Genomic DNA, 20976 nt, shown 5'->3' on the forward strand with positions numbered 1-20976 from the left:
GTAGCACATAATCAAAGGAGAGGCAAGAAGGTGAGCACAAAAACATTACCTACATGATGCTTTCAAAAAGCCAATAGCTCCAGAGAGTTTTAACGAAAGGCGCTAGAAGAAGAAACCTCTTCTCCCAACACTGAGGTTGTGTTTGTGTACAAAGTGCAAAATGAAAAAGAACAAGTGGGCCCCATTAAGAATATACAAAAGGACTCATTTCTGTCGCCTGTACCCATTAAGGCGCTGATCCTCAGGGTGATGCGTGTCCACATGGCATCGGATTGAAACCATTGTTCTCAATGGGAGGTGCTGAGTTCCTTTGACAATCAGGCCCTTCCTTCTTTCCAAAACTCTTAAGATTCTCCTGTATTTTTTGGTCCATGTAATAACCGCAAGCTGTTGTTATTTTATGTTACCAACAAATACAGTTTCATAAATCTTCAGCTACGGTACAGCAGAAAGAATCCTGAAGTTGAAATTGAAATTGGATGTGCACAAAGTAAAACAGTAGTTGACTTTTACTGTGCACCAACTGATCTAGAATACCCGCTAACTCGTCGTTAGTCTTAAAAAGAAGGAGAGGGTGCAACCTAACTATGAAGACTCTGTGCTGCAGAGGACTAACTACTACTACCTATACATACCATGATCAGACAGCTTTGTTTACCAGCTGGATTCCATAATGGAGTGCCAGAATTTGGAGTAGATTGATTTTTGCATGTGTAAGTGCTGGCTTTTATATTTGACCTTGGCCAATTGGAATGCAAAAAGCAGTGAGCTGGAGTATTGTTTTTAAGACAACATCCTCCTCTCCCAAAGGCCTGGAAAAGCTTTTGGCTGCAGGCATCCATCAACAAAGCTGAATTGAAAGTTCTGTATTGATTGCAGACTCCTATGGGACAATGGATAGAAATGACAAGGGCTAGAAAAGTGCTTTTAAAACTTTCTCCTATCTTAGAACTGCAGTTCCTAGTGTCAATGGATTATACATCACAATAAATTGTTAACCATATAGAACTGTTAAACAGAGCAGCCAACAAATTTCCAGTGTGATTCTAGTAGGGAGGATGGACAGTTTGAGGTTGATCTGACTGACACATTGGAATTTCTTTTAGCAAAGATATACTAAGATATATGTGATCATAAAACAGACAGACTCTTAATATAGTGTAAAGCATCACAGTGGGGAACCCTCCCCCCAGTTCAATTGAAGAGCAGATTTGATTTTATATATGCCAGATTCTGAGCCAGAAGTATAATTGTGGGAAGTACACAACTGCATAAATAAGGGGGTGGGGGTGTGTCTGTAATGACAATGTGATAAATTGCATGGGTTTGTGATAAAGATACTTACATGTATCACACACCTATGCCTGCATCTCCAAGATCTTAATTGCTCATCTGGGATGTATTCTAACATTCCAAACCCCTGAGTATCTTCCAGGACCTACCATTATTATTTATTTCGATCAACTTGCCACTGGAATCTTTTTTCTGGAGTTCTTTGCCAGACCTGTTTTCTAATCAGAGTTGCAGTAGCATAGTTCCAGGTCATTCCCCAAAACAGAGCTTAGGGAGTATTAAGTCTTGTTCTTTAGGATCTACCTAAGTTTAAGAAACTTGCTTGCAAATGTACTTTCATTCCTCCAGTCTGCTAGGTTGGGCCCCTGGTGCTATCAAAGGCCCCAATCATGGAAACGAATAAATAACCCAACCCCCAAAAAACAACAACAAAAAATAGGCAGGGAGGTGCTCTCATAATTTAAAAATAACTGGAAGAGAAACTGTACTCAACCCCTAACAGATTTCTCTCATTTTTTAATGAGAAAAAGTCTTTTATCCTCAATGTTGATGTAAAATTGCTTTATAGGAAACTGGGGTCTGATCCCATGATTAGTCCTTACTTGGCCAGGTAGGCCCATTAAGTTCAATGGGATGTTTTGTGGGAAGGAGGATTACTCTTTGGGCCTCCTGTGCTTTGTTAACGTTAACTAAAATTTGTAATCCGGGTGAGGAGTGCCGAAAACATTGTAGCTGTAATGCATGGAGGCCGAGATTTCTGAAAATGACTAGTTAGTTAAATAGCTCAAGTTCTCGATGCCCAACTTGCCGCACCTTCCAAAGGGCCTGATTATAAGGGGTCTCAAGCTGGGAGCCCCAGTACTGAGTTACCCCAAATCACTAATCACATTTGAAAATCCTATTTATATATTGAACTGTACTTTACAGAAGCCTAGGCTAAATTTCTTACTGGAAAGGAAGGCAAAGGTTTTTAAATTTAAATTTTTTTTACTCTTGATCTGATGCAAAATCAAGCATGTAAAAAGTAGTTATTTCCACTTTCACATTGTTTGAATGTCTTGCAAAACTGATTGCAAATATTGCCAGCCCTGAAAGGCATTTAGTAGCTTTAGTGTGCTTCTCCCCCTTGCAGCTGTTTACAAATTACATAAACACATGATGAATTTGTTACCAAAGAAGCATGTTCCCAAGGGATGCGGAAATATTGCAACAATTAGAACATCAGCCTTCCCCTCCTCCCCAACTAACTGATTTTATTTTCTGTTTTTTGTGTGCTGCATGTGATTTTTAATCACGTGGCAGGCTGGAAAAGGTCAGTATGAAACAAAAGAGAACAAGAAACTGGAAATATTGAGGAAGATGTGTGGATCTCACTGACCCTGTGTTTGGCACAGGACCCCAGAAGGGTGTCAGACATGGTTGTTTGCCAGTTATAAACTTCACCCCTTGATCCAGAGGCCAACTAGACCCCCAGATTAGGGCAGCTTCAGGACTGCTCTAACTTGCATTCCTTGGTGATGGCTTCCAAGTGGCTGCTCTGCCAGACTGAGATTACCAGGACATAGCACACAACTCCTGCCCCCTAATTCACTTCCTTGCACAATGGGAGTGCCTCAAGCCAGCTTTGTGTTCCCCTTCTTTGTAGCACTGGAGCAGTACAAAGAGGACCAGGACCTCACCCATTGCTGACAAATAACTGGAAGAGAAACTATTCTTTAATAAATAGAAAAATAAATGACCAAGGACCAGATTTTTAAAGGTATTTAGGTGCCTAACGCCGAGTGATTTCAGTGGGAGTTGTAATATAAATCCACTTACATGAAAACCATTGACTCCGATACTGTAAAGTTCAGGGTCCCCTAGAGTTCTGTCCCTATCGATAGAGTGTAGCTACTATATGACCTTATTTTTATCTGTACCTAATCAATCAGCAATTGCACTTACCACTCCATGGGATGCATTTAGATGTATTAGCCTTCATTTTGCACTTGGATCAATGTAGGAACTCCAGGGCCAAGTCTTCTCACTAGATTCTGCCTGCCTCACCAGTGCCATTTAAGGCATGTATTTTTTCTTGCCTGAGGCAGATACTAAACAGCTCAGAAATAGGCAGTGCTTTTTATATGGCAGGCTATTTAAAATAAATAGTGTTATACTAAACAGATAAATTGTGTTTCTATAAAAGGCTGTGGTTTTACAATCCCGATTCCATGCATGGACTGTCTTGGTGGTGAATCTATCTGGCTAATATATCATTTCGTGCTAGGGCAGGGAGTGGTCTGGTATGTCCTCCTGTGCTATAACCTCAGCTAAGAGATTTGTATCTGTATACTGACAAAAACTGGATCTTTATACTCTAGGTAGAGCAGGACTCATTGTAGCCAACAATGACTCTGATGATGGTCCTAAGTATATTTTGTAGAACCTGTTAGCAATTATTTATTATCTGTATTCTAGTAGTTCCAAGGACCCCAATGAAGGATCAGGGTAGCTCATTGGGCTAAAGCTGCAAACTCTTTCTGCTTTCCCCGCCAACCCTCCTGGGGTCCCTCTGCTCTATTATACATCCCCTTCACCAGGAGGGTATATCGAGTCCACGTTCTTTGACACCTGGCACTGAGTCACTAAGGATCGTGCTGTGACCAGAATGTAAATGGAAAGGCTTGCTAACATCACATCAGGTCCCATGGAGAACTGTGTGAATAAGTGATTTTTTGGTTCAGTTACAGAACTGAAGAAAAAAATGGTTAAGAGCAACCCAAAATAAACATTTTTTGATTTTTTGGGTGAAACAAAAAAGTTGAACCAAAAGTGTTTTGGGTCAAATTAACTATTTTCAGAATAGCAGCCGTGTTAGTCTGTATTCGCAAAAAGAAAAGGAGTACTTGTGGCACCTTAGAGACTAACAAATTTATTAGAGCATAAGCTTTCGTGAGCTACAGCTCACTTCATTGGATGCATTTGGTGGAAAAAACAGACTTTTCATGAAGTTGACAGATTTCCACTCTATACGGCTAAATTCAGTGTTTTCATGAAGTTGACAGATTTCCATTTTCATGAAGTTGACAGATTTCCACCAAATGCATCCGATGAAGTGAGCTGTAGCTCACGAAAGCTTATGCTCTAATAAATTTGTTAGTCTCTAAGGTGCCACAAGTACTCCTTTTCTATTAACTATTTTGTTAGTTTTGAAAGGTTTGGGGGCTTTTTAACTTTTTTTTTTAATTGTGTGAAATTCCAAAATGAAAACTCAAAATGTTTTTGGTTGGGAAATGCCCAAACAAATCATTTTGACATTTCCAAATTTTTTCTGTGCTTGACCAAAACAATTTGCCACAGTCTACCTGAGCCTGCAAATTATTTTGTTCAACCCAAGTCTGCTTTCTTCAGCAAAAGAAAGTATTTGCACAAAAATGTTTGCTCTGCGGTTGCCCTGTGGAGCAGCCCCCTCAGCTGGGGTAAATCATGGGACTGATTTACATGAGCTGCACCTGTTTATGCCCCCTGTAGATCAGAGGATCCAACTTTGGCTCAAGTTTCAAATATGTTTGTCACTAAAAAGATCCAGAGAATCTTGTTTGTGTGCAGATTGCACGTCCCCGGAAACAGCTCCATGAGGAAAAGCATCTTGACCTTGACTTACCATGTGCAGATATTTAGGTCAGACTGGTTTCAGTGGACCGGGCCGACCTAATATCAGGTACATTCAGTTAATAAGTTAACTAAATATAATAAGTTATATTCAGTCTACACTGTCTACTAAGGTGAGAGTAAAGGGATTATGTCTCAAATTATCTTGGTTCGTATGGCCTCTATAGCATTCATCTTAGCATCTTAGAGAGGTGATTATGAAGAAGCAGAAAGCATACAGGGAGTGGAAGATGGGAGGGATCAGCAAGGAAAGCTACCTAATTGAGGTCAGAAGATGTAGGGATAAAGTGAGAGAGGCTAAAAGTCGAGTAGAGTTGGACCTTGCAAAGGGAATTAAAACCAATAGTAAAAAGTTCTATAGCCATATAAATAAGAAGAAAACTAAGAAGGAAGAAGTGGGGCCGCTTAACACTGAGGATGGAGCGGAGGTTAAAGATAATCTAGGCATGGCCCAATATCTAAACAAATACTTTGCCTCAGTCTTTAATAAGGCTAAAGAGGATCTTGGGGATAATGGTAGCATGACAAATGGGAAGGAGGATATAGAGGTAGATATTACCATATCAGAGGTAGAAGCGAAACTGAAACAGCTTAATGGGACTAAATCGGGGGGCCCAGATAATCTTCATCCAAGAATATTAAAGGAATTGGCACCTGAAATTGCAAGCCCATTAGCAAGAATTTTTAATGAATCTGTAAACTCAGGAATAGTACCGAATGATTGGAGAATTGCTAATATAGTTCCTATTTTTAAGAAAGGAAAAAAAAGTGATCCGGGTAACTACAGGCCAGTTAGTTTGACATCTGTAGTATGCAAGGTCCTGGAAAAAATTTTGAAGGAGAAATTAGTTAAGGACATTGAAGTCAATGGTAAATGGGACAAAATACAACATGGTTTTACAAAAGGTAGATCGTGCCAAACCAACCTAATCTCCTTTTTTGAAAAGGTAACAGATTTTTTAGATAAAGGAAATGCAGTGGATCTAATTTACCTAGATTTCAGTAAGGCATTTGATACCGTGCCACATGGGGAATTATTAGTTAAATTGGAGAAGATGGGGATCAATATGAACATCAGAAGGTGGATAAGGAATTGGTTAAAGGGGAGACTGCAACGGGTCCTACTGAAAGGTGAACTGTCAGGTTGGAGGGAGGTTACCAGTGGAGTTCCTCAGGGATCGGTTTTGGGACCAATCTTATTTAATCTTTTTGTTACTGACCTTGGCACAAAAAGTGGGAGTGTGCTAATAAAGTTTGCAGATGATACAAAGCTGGGAGGTATTGCCAATTCGGAGAAGGATCGGGATATTATACAGGAGGATCTGGATGACCTTGTAAACTGGAGTAATAGTAATAGGATGAAATTTAATAGTGAGAAGTGTAAGGTTATGCATTTAGGGATTAATAACAAGAATTTTAGTTATAAGTTGGGGACGCATCAATTAGAAGTAACAGAAGAGGAGAAGGACCTTGGAGTATTGGTTGATCATAGGATGACTATGAGCTGCCAATGTGATATGGCTGTGAAAAAAGCTAATGCGGTTTTGGGATGCATCAGGAGAGGCATTTCCAGTAGGGATAAGGAGGTTTTAGTACCGTTATACAAGGCACTGGTGAGACCTCACCTAGACTACTGTGTGCAGTTCTGGTCTCCCATGTTTAAAAAGGATGAATTCAAACTGGAGCAGGTACAGAGAAGGGCTACTAGGATGATCCGAGGAATGGAAAACTTGTCTTATGAAAGGAGACTTAAGGAGCTGGGCTTGTTTAGCCTAACTAAAAGAAGGTTGAGGGGAGATATGATTGCTCTCTATAAATATATCAGAGGGATAAATATAGGAGAGGAAGAGGAATTATTTAAGCTCAGCACCAATGTGGACACAAGAACAAATGGGTATAAACTGGCCACCAGGAAGTTTAGACTTGAAATCAGACGAAGGTTTCTAACCATCAGAGGAGTGAAGTTTTGGAATAGCCTTCCAAGGGAAGCAGTGGGGGCAAAAGATCTATCTGGTTTTAAGATTCTACTCGATAAGTTTATGGAGGAGATGGTATGATGGGATAATGGGATTTTGGTAAGTAATTGATCTTTAAATATTCAGGGTAAATAGGCCAAATCCCCTGAGATGGGATATTAGATGGATGGGATCTGATTTACTATAGAAAACTCTTTCCTGGGTATCTGGCTGGTGAATCTTGCCCATGTGCTCAGGGTTTGGCTGATTGCCATGTTTGGGGTCGGGAGGGAGTTTTCCTCCAGGGCAGATTGGAGAGGCCCTGGAGGTTTTTTTGCCTTCCTCTGTAGCATGGGGCATGGTTGACTGGAGGGAGGCTTCTCTGCTCCTTGAAGTTTTGAACCATGATTTGAGGACTTCAATAGCTCAGACATGGGTGAGGTTTTTCATAGGAGTGGGTGGGTGACATTCTGTGGCCTGCGCTGTGCAGGAGGTCGGACTAGATGATCAGAGTGGTCCCTTCTGACCTTAGTATCTATGAATCTATGAATCTATTCACAGATTTTGTACATATGACAAAAATACAGTATTTTAGGGCAGAAATGGGGTAACTCAGGTGACGAGCTCCACAGACTGTTGTAAGCCCTTCTCACCAAAGGATTTCCCGTGTGTGCTTGGGAAAGAGAATTCAGCAGCCAGCGACAGCAAGCTGATATGGCACATGATGCGGGCTGGGATCTGACTCTAACCAGGAGGTGTCCTCTTTAATCACGGCACCACCTGACATTGGGAAGGCTTCCAGGTAGTGAATGCATGGTGGAGTTCTGACCTTTGACTGAGCTATGCTGGACATCAGTGAGTCAGGGGCTAGATCCCAATCTCCAACAATTTACAAGGTATGCCCTTGTTATTGTGAGGAAGGGACAGAGCTATGTGGAGCTATTTAAGGGGACGTTAAGTGTTTCCAGATCGGTATCTCTGTCACACATACATATATAATATAGATACTATAATAAAATCAGCGACAAAAATATACTCACCTAATTTTGAAATTTACTATCCATCATGTCACACCCTTGCCAAACCCAGACATAGCTAATGCTAATGAACAATTCTTTAAATTGTGCCCCCCCCCCATACACAATCACATCTCTCCCTTCTAGTGGACTCATTTGCAACATTCTCGATAAGACACCACTCTGTGCAGCCAGAACAGCTTGGTGCCAGGAAAACTGGAAGGGAAAAATGTAAATGTAAACTTGACAGTAGGAGAGAAAATACTGTCCTTTGGGAAGAGACTAGAGAGGTCAGTGTGCAGCGGCCATGTGGCTTCTTAGCTTACAGTCATTGGAGAGGATCCAGCACCACTCCACTGTTGCTCTGTCCCTCACCACTAGATGTGAGTTTGTTCCCAATATAGCTAGGACTGAGGAATGAGACGTTCTTCACTCTCACACCTGAGCAGCTCTTGCTACACAGACTAGCCTGTGCAGTACTGAATTTGACGTGGCCTAGTTTTTTAAAAAGGACTGGAAGTGGGCTTTTCACTCAATGTTGTTTGTAGTCAATGACTGGCTTCCCTCTTCCCTAGGCATGGTTAGCCATGTGAGAGTGGGGAGCAGACAGGCCATACAGCTGCTGGAGTTTCCAGTACCCTGGAAACCAGTCTATACACTGAAGCTAGTGCAGCCCACTTCCCATTCTTAGCTGGCCAGTTCCACTGGCTGGTGCAGAAGGGAATACAGACATAGCCCTGCCCTCTCCTCATCCTCTTTTGGCACCTCGCATTCTTGGGGTACTTGGAAGAAGCAGGGACTATGTTCCTATCAAGATTCTGGCCCGCCCCTGGGTAGTGCAACATGAGGGAAGGGGAAGAGCTCCCACACAGGCGCTGGCCAGATCGTGTGCTTCACAGCTTCAAGTGATCTCTTGCAGGGGCCAGGAAGGAATTTTGTCCTTCCTGGAAAACACTGGATAGTTGGCTAGGTAATTGTGGGTGGGTGATGGTGGTTCTGCCTTTATCTGAAGCAGCAGCTGCTACTGGAATGATGGACCAATAATCTGATCATCTAGTAATTTGTATGTTGTAATACAACATTGTCTCTTTAATCCTGCATGCCACATGTACCCAATGATCCATCTGTCTCCGTCTTCTAAGCATGCACCTTCTGAGAGGCCACGTCTGACTTTGTGTCAAATGGTATCTGTGAAACCATGGAAGTGCAGGAGCCTGTCTGGAAATGTGGTGGTGGTATGTGCATTTATCGGTTGCTAAGTCTTTCTCTTTCTCTATTTATTTGTAGTCACAGATATCTGTAGGTTGCAAAAAGAAGAAGGAACCTGCAGGAATTTCATGCTCAAATGGTACTATGACTCAGAGACCAAGAGCTGTGCAAGATTCTGGTATGGTGGCTGCGGTGGAAACGAAAACAGATTTAACACCCAGAAAGAATGTGAAAAAGTTTGCATTCCTGGTAAGTGGAGTCCCTTCTGCCACTACCCAGCTCCATATAGCTGGAGAGAGGCAGTGGAACTGTTGGCAGTTAATCATAACTTAAGGTCATGGAGCCAGCTCATCAGCTAGTGTAAATTGGTGTAACTCCATTGACCTCAATAGAGCTGTTCTGATTTACACCAGTTGTGGGTCTGGTTCATAATAGTTACTGCATCAGGAAATTGTCACTTCCAATATGATACCAAAACACTGGCTTCTGATTACAGAATGCTCCAAAATTGGTATCACATGGACATTCCAGAAATTGACTGTCAAGGAGCTAAGATACCAGTTCTGACAGTGATTACAATCCCTTTTTCCATACAAGACCTGAGCTAAACCCCATTCAAGTCAGTGGGAGTTTTTCCATTGACTTCAGTGTGCTATGGATTAGGGGCATGGGTGCACTGAATTATCCTTCTTGAAGCCCCTCTTCCAAGAGGGGGTCTTGCTTCACCCTATTGATTGCTCTGGGTCAAAATTTCGAGTGTAGCCTAGTGGAAGGACTTGCTGCATATGGGGAAGACACTAGACCCCAGCCCATTAGGAATCAACCTAGTTGTGGTCTTGCTATGATCACCTGCCTTCCTATAGATTAAATTTGTGTGTGCAAGAGATCTGTGGGCACAGGAGGACAGCAGAGAGCTGGCAGGACAAAAAGCACCCTCTATTATGTGCTGTAGTGTAGCTCTTTAATTTAGGATAGGAGTGTACACAGAAGAGGCCTCACTCATACACAAGACTGTGTGGTGGTGGTGTGTGCATGGGATGACAGCTCATCCTTGACGCGTTCCACATTTCCATAGCCATGCGCACATCTCTGGGGCGTGGACAGAGAGGATCAGGGCTTCTCCCAGTTACAGTAGCCAGTCAACCCTTGTATAAATGGCCTCAAGAGAGGCCACTTGGGTGATGACCTTGAGGAACAGCATATTTAGAGCTGTGCTGTGCTACTTGCACATAGCCCTAGTAAAGGCCAGCACGTTTAGTCTACACCTTGACGCAGGATCTGCATGTACTTCAAGAATAATTTCCCCTAGGGTGTTGTCCCCTGCGCTGCTGGGAAATAACTCTGCAAGGTGCAGTGCACCGCCCCTTGCATGGGCGAGCTGCTCCACCGGCCAATGTGCTGGGGGTAGGGTCAGGGCTCCATGGACTGCCTACTCGCTCCCCATCCACCTGCCTCTGAGAGCAACATCTGCCCCTGCCTGCTCCTGAGCTGCTGTTGGCATAGCCTGGACACAGGCTGTGAAAAAGGGGTTTTCAATGCTTAAACGTTGCCTTGTTTGAGGCCGTAGGTGGTCTCCTGGCCACACAATAATGTTGTTTTTTTTCTCTCCATTCAAATTTCAGCTCACATTAATCCTGGGGTTGTCACGACAATAGGAACCTAAAGACAGCAACATATCAACACATACCTCTCAGAGAACCAGGAGTCAGCCAATGCCAACTTACCCCTGTAGAAGCTAAGGGTATAGACTACCTTGCACTGTACTATTTCATGCTTTAAATTCCAAGCAAACCTTGAAGAGAGTGTTTTGCTGCATGACCTATCAATATGGTGCTAAACTGTTTGTGGACTGAGTACTACATGTGTCCGGGTTATAGTGTATACCTTCAACTTTATGTAATAGTTATCCACTGCAGATTATTTTGTTTGAACATGTCTACAAACTACCATTTCCTTCAGATTCTGGCATTATGCCTGTTTATGGCAATGTAAAGTCTAGAAAATAAGGGACAAAATAATTTCACTGCAACTGTTATGTACTTGCTTGTATCATTTTCATAACTGAGCATAACTTTAGATGGAAAGCCTATGTGTAAAGGAGTCATTAATTCTGATAAACAGGCAGTTCAGTTTTTCATTTTGTTTTTACTCTTGCTGGATTAGACTTCAAACGGATTCTTTTTTACGCATTTGTGACATACGTGATCAATCAAACTAAAAAAAAAAAGCAAGATTTCTGAATACAGATGCGCTGCTGGGACCAACACTTCAGTTAAAGAATTTTTAAATCGTGGTGTAGAATGTTTTTGGCATTCCTCTAATGTTGTGTGTTTTATCTTTTTTGTTTGTTTGCAGGGCTGGGGATTTTTTTTATTGTGATTTTTGTTTTTAGGAAGTCTATACAAAAGAACTTTTAAATAAAGTCTACTGGAGGTTTTGAAAGTCTTGTAGTTTCGTGCCCTCTTAACTTCAGTGGAACTACTCCCATGAGCAACGTTAGCACATAAAGTCAGAGTCCAAGCTTGAGGCCAGAAGGGACCACCGGATTATCCAGTCCGACCTCCTGTATAGCACATGTGTAGGTCTTTGCAGGATCACAGCGTCAATCATTGACCAAAATAAAGAAAAAAGGAACTTAAAGTGAGTTTTAGAGACTGAACAATGAAAATACTTAGAGAAAAGAACAGGAGTACTTGTGGCACCTTAGAGACTAACAAATTTATGATAGCATAAGCTTTCGTGGGCTACAGCCCACTTCATCGAAGGCATAGAATGGAACATATAGTAAGAATATATATACACATACAGAGAAGGTGAAAGTTGCCATACAAACTGTAAGAGGCTAATTAATTAAAATGAGCTATTATCAGCTGTTATACTGAGCTCTTCTGTAGCAATTCTCACCCATAAATCTCAAAGCACTTGACCAAGAAAGTTGGTATCATTATCCTCATTTTATAGATGGAGAACCTGAGGCACAGGGGACAAGTGACTTGCCCAAGCTCACCTAGTAGGTCCGTGACAACACTGGGAATAGAACCCTGTTCTGCTGAGCTGCTGTCCAATGGCATAACTATTGGACCATGCTGCCTTGTAAAAGACCATAAAACACTGATTTCTTATATGGTTCAGTAGCCAAGACCGTGGTTTGAGATCTGAGGTGACACCCACTAAAGCCAACTACACTCCCATTGACTTCAATGGGTGGAGGATCACCTTCTTAGGAAGCTTCCATGGTAAAAAATACAGCTGGCACATGCCATCACCGGTAGGCTAGGAACAGTGACCTTGATTTCAGTGTGCAGCCTTCAGGTGTGTAAATGCAACTTTGCACACACCTCTGCCCTTATGTTTTATGCACTGTCACCCGCGTGTCAATGCCAGGATTGGTGCAGAGTTGCAACATCCCCTTCCCAATGGGTAACGGGAGTGCGCCCCCCCCTGCACTATCCCTTTGGGAGCTGTCGGCTGCTCACCACCCCAGATCGGCCAGTTCTGTGGGACAGTGTGTGATGGTGTGCTGGGCCAGGGCCTGCCACCCCACCTTCTTTGATGTGATTTGCATATCTGGGTTACTATCAGGGAGCACCCCAATGTGCCCCTCCCAGGGCAGAGACTGCTGGTGTACCTGACGGTTATGCTGGGGGAGGGGGGCGAAAGAAGGCTCTGTGAGCCAATGCTGCCCTCACAGAAGGCCCAGCATGCACCATGCTCCATGTACAGAGTCAAACCAGAATTGAGGCGGCATTTTATTAAATGAGAGGAAACCTTCCAGCATTGGGATGAGTCACCCAGAGAAATTTGTCTGCTAGACTGGACGATGCCAAAGTGAGGTGTCAGGATTTGCGTTATTATCTGAGCTCAAACAGCAGCTGAGATCTGATTCCAGAGCCAGCGTCTGAACCGAATTGGTGGAAGTCACATTGTGTCGGGCTCCCCACCCCCAGCACCACTAACCCTGCAATCCTTTGGTCTCCCACTTATCCTTCCTGTCCTCAGGTTCACATGCCTTCAACGCCCTTGTTATGCTCTTGTGAGGGCTGACCAACTCCCCCCATGGCTGTCAGGCTGCTGATGGCCTCCAGCACCAAGAGTAGTTGGAGGAATGGTGTGACAGCAGCCCTGCCAACACAAACACACGGGGCAGTGGGGAATAACACTGCCCCTTCACACTGATCTGTCAATCCAGCAGCTGCCCCAGAACCTCCTTTTTCAGCGCCGGGTCCATTTGGAGCCAAGCCCCAGAAGATGGATCTGGATCCTTCTGTTTTACAGGATGTTAGACTAGATGATCAGAATGGTCTCACCTAGCCTTAAAAAAATCTATGAATCTCTCTTGCAGGAGAATTTGGTCCCAGCCACAACGGTCATCAAGAAACAGCTGGTATCTTTAGGTTTTCTGCCTTACCCAGTCTGGAAAAAGTCTGCAGAAAAGGAAGGCTCTGGAGCTGGAATTTTGGATATTTCCAGTGCTGCCCATGCCAATTGTAATATTTTAGCACCTGGTGTTCCCAGATTTAGTCAAGACTACCCTAGAAAGCTAATGCCCAAGGCAATGCTTTGAAAGTGGCCTGTGCCACCTTCTCTTGCTTGATCAGAGACTCCTGATTTAGATCAACAGGCAGATGAGTGATGGTCACATCAGGAATTCATATTAGGCAAATTAGTATCATTATATTGAATCATACCCAATCAAAAGGCATCCATTGCCTTTGAAAGGATCCCAAAAGCCTAGCAGGTTAATCCAGGAAAAGGGATCCCGCAAATCTCTCTAGGATCTGAATTAGCATTTGTTTCCACAGGAACAAAAGCCAGCGTATGTTCATAGCACTAAACAGAGTGAAAAAGTGATGCTCAAATTATGACAGGGTTACATTTGATGGACACAACTTCTTCTGATACCCCTAAGTGCCATTAACACTACATCTGTGATGTCAAAGAGCCACATTCATCCCAGTAGCACAAAAAATTACCAGTTTGAGCTCCATGTGCCAATGGGGACTACCCAGGTGTGGTTTTGGCGACAGGCTCTTTCTCTAGGGCTCTGCCAGGAGTGGTCAGCTTTAAGTTCTACCAGTGAATGAAGCTGCACTTCAGGTGTGCAGTATCAGCACATCTTTGTGCTCCTTCAGTCTCCAGTCCCTTAGCAAACTTTCCCCTGCAAGGAGCCCAGCATCAAGGAGTCTCACAATAGCTTTTTAACTGCAGGCTGCAGGACGATTTAATATCTGTTTCGGATCTAATATCTGGTTTTTGTGAGAGCGCACGGAGAAGAGCAGCTGGATTATATTTTCATCTGATCCAAAATATTTTACATATTGGAAAAACCAGGTTAGAATGCTCCGAGGCACATAAATACAAGCAAAAAAAAAAAGTCACTTCAGAGGAGTGGAATGGTCAAGTGAAATCCCTGGCTCAGATTGTGTTCGAGAAAAGCACTCTGCCCTTTGTCAGGCCTTTATAGGAACAAACAGTAGGACTTGGATTCGAGTCATTGGTGTGACTCAGTCTAATACAGAACATGTATATTAGTCAGAAAACATCTTTCATGGGGGATTTTAAAAAATCTCCTTTGGGAAAGGGAATGGTCTGTAAGTAACGCAGCAGTGTTACCAAAGCATTGTATTGTATTATTAATGTTAGGTTAGCACCTGGAGCAGCCAACTGAAATCTGCCCCATTCTGCCAGGCATTGTACATGAACATAGCAAGAGACAGTCCCTGCCCTGAAGAACTTACAATGTAAATAGACAAGACAGATACAGGTTTAGAGGGGGTTTTGCTCAAGATCACACAGCAAGTCAGGTGGCAGAAGGACCAGAGCCCATGTGCACCATCTCCCGGTGCAGTCCTGATGCAGGGCACCATGCTGCCTGCCTTTTGAGTGACATAAGCAAAGCAGGCAGGAGGATACATCTGTATTCTGAAGTGATGTGGAGGGACTAAAAGAAGGACTCCCGCTACCTTTTCTTTCCATCCCACTCTTTTCTCCCTCTGCTCCCCTACTGTTCCCTAGTGTGTATTGCATTTCCTGGCTCCTGCTCGAATCCATTAAGTACAGACACAACAGAGAGATTGTTGTGGGTTTGGAATGTCATATGGGGAATAATGTAATATAAAACAGTGCAATTAACTTCTGGTTTTAAAATAAATCTCAGTCTACAAAGATAAAAGGAAATAAGGCAGGAGAGAAAGGGCCTGCACCAAATATAAACCTACGACAAAGAATTCAAAGTTGCAGCAGATGGGAAAACAGAGCAAAAGCACTACCAGGAACGGAATGATAAACATCAATGGTGCTCAGTAACTGCCTGCTCTGAAGTGTGTTAAAAATGCTTACCACATAAAGGAGGAGCTAAAGTAAAAAAAGTTTTTAAGTTGGGACTTAAACCAGTGACTCAGTGGCTGGGAGAGCTTTCCAGATCCTCAGTTCATGAGCGATTCCTAAGGGCCAGACTGTCAATCCTACCCTCATGGCCAAAAGTGTCACTGGGAGTACCCCGGAGTACGCTGCTGCCCACCATAAGTGAGGGTATCGCAATTTGATCTTATGTGAGCAGTGCATGGAGGCAGGAAGCATGCTCTACTGGATAAACCATTGGACTGGGATCCTGAGTGAGCACTGGGCTCAGCCACCAACTTCCAATGTGACCTACTCTGTGCCTCCATTCCCCATCTGTCAAGCAGGGACACTTCCCTACCTCTTTGGGGCGCAGGGGGGATGCTCAGACATTACAGTGAAGAGAGAGGTGGGAGATATGACAAGAGATGAAAGAAAAGTTAGGAGGGAGCGTGTCTTGTGTATCAGCCATGGGACTGAGTCTCAGAAGTAGAACCGGGTAAATTTTTTTTTACAAAGCCTTTCCACACCAAACAATGGAGATCAGGGTCAACTAAAACTATTCACAAATTCCACTGACTGAGGCAAATTGTTTTGGCAAAAACAAACAAAAAAAGAAGCGTTTTTCAGGAATGGTGAAACCATTTGTTTTGGCATTTCTAAAACAAAACATTTTGACATTTTGCTTTGGAAAAACATTTCATTTTGGATTTCCCCTCAATTTTATTTGAATTTAAAAAAAAAACACTTTAAAAAAATCACTCAAAACTGCAACAAAAGGTTTTGTTTTGATCAACATGAAATTTTGTTGTTGTCAATTTGGCCGATCATAGTGGCCATAGAAGTCCACACAAAGAGAGAGAGCTGGATTATGGGACTAAATATTTCTTGATGCTGTCTTGAGCATGTAAAAATCATTGCCAAGACTATAGCAAGTTTCAGAGAGGCTTGTACATTTATATGCATAGCAAGAAGAGAGTTGTAATAATTTACTCTAAAAAAATGTCTTGGGAGATTAAACTTCAGGGCTTAAGCCAACCACTAACTATTAGGAACTAGGATGAGACCTTCATGGGGCAGGTTATCCAATAGGGTTTCTTGCACCATTGTCAGAGACAGGATCCTGGATTCTCGTGATCCAGTCAGCAATTCCTATACTCCTTTGATGCAACTTTTCCAGCATTTAAATTTGCCCTCTGTGGCATCATCATTCTTTTAATCACCATACAAAAGTAATTAATTAAACTGGGGGAATTACATTATTTCCCATTCAAACGCTCCATGTCATCCACAGAGGACAAAGATGTTTGTCTCATCAATTTTCAGTAGATTTAGGTTTTGGCTCTGAAATCAAACATGGGCACCGGAGGGCACCGCCTAATGTATACAGTCCAGGTTTTGCTCCATATGCAGAAGCAGCTTTCATTGTCCTTCCAACAAAATACCAACCAAATGGGTGGAGAGTGAAGTCCATGATTTTAGGGTAGTTTAGTGTCTGGTTTCCCTAGCCTCTGTTTGCTAGAAGCTGGGAATGAGTGACAGGGGATGGATCCCTTGATGATGACCTGTTCTGTTCATTCCCTCTGGGGCACCTGGCATTGACCACTGTTGGAAGACAGGACACTGGGCTAGATGGACCTTTGGTCTGACCCAGTAGGGCCATTCTTATGTTCTTATGGTTTCTGGCGCAGTATGAAACATCTCACTGTGAAGACACAAAGCAAGAGTCCATGTTGCCAGTTTGAAGAAAACAGAGATAAGCACCTGGCTGAATAGTGTGTGTGCTGGGGTGATTTGATATTTGAAGCAATACAATAACAAGAAAAAAAACTAACTGAAGAAGCCCTTAGACAATGAACTGTATAAAAATAAAAGCCATGTAAGTGAAGCCATAGGTACTCATCTACTGTACAACAAATGCTGTTTTATTATCCATGTTTTATATCTCCATTTCACCCTAAAAGCAGTTTCATCTCAGTGGCGGGCAATATAGTGTCTATGTAGCAAAATGTGTTCCCATTGTGTTATACACTAGGGAGACACATCATAAGACAGTCTCTGCCCTGAAGAGCTAGCCAAAAATTTTCACAGGGTATGGTTTGAAAAAAAAAGTTTTGTGATTGTTCAAACGTCCCCTTTTGACATTTTTGGAATGAAAAGTTTTGCTTTTTGGGTCAAAATGAATTCTTGTTTAGTTTAACATCATTTTTCGTTAAAAATGTAAAATATGATCTCATTTGAAATTAAACATTTTGAAATGATCAAAAGAAAATGTTTCAATTGATCTCATAAAATTTCTTTTTGCCCTCAGATTTCTGGTTCACAAAAACTGCCAAAGTTTTGAGTTTTCCTCCTGATTTGGAATGGGAAAATTTTTCAATATCTCAAAAATTCTTAGGATGAGGAAACCATTTTCTGCCCAGGTCTCCTGACAAGCAATAAGGTGTTTTCTCTGGGTTCACAGCTCTATAGAGTTAAAGACCAGAAAGGAATATTTTGATGAGTGAGTCTGACTGGCTGGTTGAAAAACAGGAGGGGATATTTCACCAAAAATCGAATAATATTTTTCCCAATTTTTTTCAAATTAAAAAATTTGGAATTTCAAAATGGTGTCAGCAGTTTGGAATTTGAGAAGTTGTGATGAGTCCTAATAAAAATAGAAAATATTTGAAAAAAATATGGGAAGTGCAGAGACTCCTGTGTACAAAGTAGAAACAGACCCCAGTGGCCAACACTCATAAGTCCTGAAATATTTTGAGGGCTTCCTTAAGGCCCCAGCTCCTGGAGACAAGTGAAAGTCCTGTGAAAATGTCAGTGTTCATTAACATTGTAAGATTCTAGCACTCATGGATGCAGAGAAAAGCTTGAAAAGTTAACTTGAGTGTTCTCTAAAGATTCAAAAACAAGGAAAGACATAAACACATAAAATCTCTGTTTGTTTATTGTTATTTTAAAAAGCCATGATTTTTATGCCAATCTCATGATTTTTGGTGATGATTCAGAGGAAGGTGCAAGGAATTCCCCTTGGGGGAAATTTTGTCTTTATCCCAGTCAGTGAGTATTTGGCTTATGCCCTGAAGCATGAAGCTTTACATCTCTTATGCATTTTTTTACCCTACCGAGTGTGGAAATTGTCCTTATCCAGATAACTAAGCCTTTAACTGAATTCTACTAAGGTTGTGAATAAAGGCGTGATTTCCAGGCGACAGTGCTTCTTAGCTTCAGGATACCAAATGATACTCATTTTCCATGTGATTCACAATGTATTCCTGTCTCTCCTCTCAGATATGCTCCATATTGCAGGGTGCATCACTTTCAACACTAGATCCCCACTAATTCTTCTGGGACAGCTCCCCCACCCAAAGAGTGGATCATCACCTAGTCCACAATAGGCTCTTATTTTGCTCTCCATGGTGCATGTTCAACGTGGATTTTCCTTTTTTCCACTCCCCCTTTTACTGCGTTCCTCTGTAGATGCAGAGCTGTTCTGGCTCGGGTACAGGCTTGGAAGCACGGGCAAGAGACCGAGGTCTTGCACAGTAGGCAGGAGGTGCCAAGCTCAGCCTGGTTTGCCTTGGAAGCCAAGCTATGCAAACATTTATTTGGACTTGCCTCCTCACACATTTCAAGCACTTAATTATAAAAGGGGCTGGTGGAGTGGGGAAGGGGGGTTGCTTTGAGGTTGTTGTGGTTTTCTTTTTTGTAACGCCCCCATTTTACTGTGGCTCGTTAGTCTAGATAAAAATAAGGGCCTGATTTTTTTGCTGGAAGGACGATGAAAGCTGCTTCTGCATATGGAACAAAACCTGGACTGTATACACATACTCTGAGGCCCAATCCAGCATCCTAGCCACAAAACCATCCTTCGCGATTCTGATCCTGGGTTTGCCATGAGTAGTTTTGTTTGTTTGTGTTTAATGGGGAATAGTGAAAGGTGCTGTATCCCTGCCTCCTTTGCACTCCCAGAGGAGGGCTCTAAAAGTGCTTTAGTGTAAATGCAAATCAGGGTCCAACTATCGCATGCTGCCTGAATGATCTAATCAAAGGACTCTGTTTTTAATTGGAAGCAGAGAAGCTGAACTGAGCAGTGATCCAGCTCTCACAGAGGACTGTATTTCTGGGTGCATCTGCCTGGGGTAGAGGCAGATTCCATGGAGGCTGGTTTCATCTGATTAGTTATTTGTGATGCGAGTACACACCCAATCTAACTGGGTTCTTGCTGGAAAGGGCCTGTCTGGGAAGTGATCACCTAGCCTCCTTTTTCACTCCCAGCACATCAGGCATCACAGCTCAGCTTTCTCGGGCCTTTTAAGGAAGCACATCATGTCACTGGAATCTGTTCAACAGCTGCATTCCGGCTTGCACACATGGAAGCGATTGTTGGTCAGCTGGGAGAGCATCTGCCAACGTGGCCGGGGACTCAGACCAAAAATAACTAAATAAATAACTAAATAAAATAATAAGAGCCAAGTCTTCTTACCAGGCCTCAGAGCTTGGATTGTACTATTCAGTTATTACTAAGCCTGATCCACAATGCTTATTGATGCCATCAGTTTTTAACTAAATACCGCCGCAGAGATATTGGTCTTCCCTGATTCCTGGCTCCCTCATCGGCTGTGGCTAGACTGGAATACAGCAAAGGAAAATCAATAGCTTCTCTTCTCTCTGGTGGAAAAATTCTCTAACTAGTCTGTCCTTTCTGTATCAGAAATGGGAAAACCTCTCAGGGATCATTCTTATATCATAGAAGCATAGAAGATTAGGGTTGGAAGAGACCTCAGGAGGTCATCTAGTCCAAGCCCCTGCTCAAAGCAGGACCATCCTCAACTAAATCATCCCAGCCAGGGCTTTGTCAAGCCGGGCCTTAAAAGCTTCTAAGGATAGAGATTCCACCACCTCCCAAGATAACCCATTCCAGTGCTTCACCACCTTCCTAGTGAAATAATGTTTCCTAATATCCAACCTAGACCTCCCACACTGCAACTTGAGACCATTGTCTATTATCGAGGCAGGAGTACAGCACCTTTCACTATTGCCCATTAAACACACAAAAAAAAAAACTACTCATGGCAAACCCAGGAGCAGAATCGTGAAGGATGGTTTTGTGGCTAGGATGCTGGATTGGGCCTCAGAGTATGTGGGTTCAGTTCCTGACTCTGGTTCAGACTGCTTGTGTGACCTTGGGCAAGTCACTCTGTCTCTTTGTGCCTTAGTTTCCCCCTCTGAAAAATGGGAATAATAATACTTCTTTGTCTTGTCTATTTAGGCTACAAGTTCTTTGGAGCAGGGATTGACTCTTAGTATGTGTCTGTACAATGCCTAGCATCATGGGACTTGATCGCCTTCGAGCCTTATGGTACTGAGTGTAATGCAAATATTGTAATTAGAGCAGAAAACAATATCATGCCACCAACCAATTTAAGAGGCATGATCTACAAAGGTAGCTGCAAAACCTTTGCCAAACATGAGTTCTTCAGTGTTCGCTTTTCCCTAGTCCCAGAATGGAACAGGGC

The 20976-nt window shown here is 42.6% G+C and overlaps 1 protein-coding gene across 1 annotated transcript in view; it reads left to right on the forward strand.

Moving 5' to 3' along the window:
• The window catches only part of COL6A3 (collagen type VI alpha 3 chain), a 118744-nt gene extending 107183 nt beyond the window's left edge, over positions 1-11561 (forward strand). Inside the window, 2 exon segments of the mRNA XM_043505734.1 lie at positions 9203-9373; positions 10747-11561. Of these exon segments, the coding sequence (XP_043361669.1) occupies positions 9203-9373; positions 10747-10787 (212 nt within the window). The 3' untranslated portion in view covers positions 10788-11561.
• The last annotated feature ends 9415 nt before the right edge of the window (positions 11562-20976 follow it).

The sequence above is a fragment of the Dermochelys coriacea genome, chromosome 11 (assembly GCF_009764565.3).
Source record: "Dermochelys coriacea isolate rDerCor1 chromosome 11, rDerCor1.pri.v4, whole genome shotgun sequence".
In the NCBI taxonomy this organism is placed as follows: Eukaryota; Metazoa; Chordata; order Testudines; family Dermochelyidae; genus Dermochelys; species Dermochelys coriacea.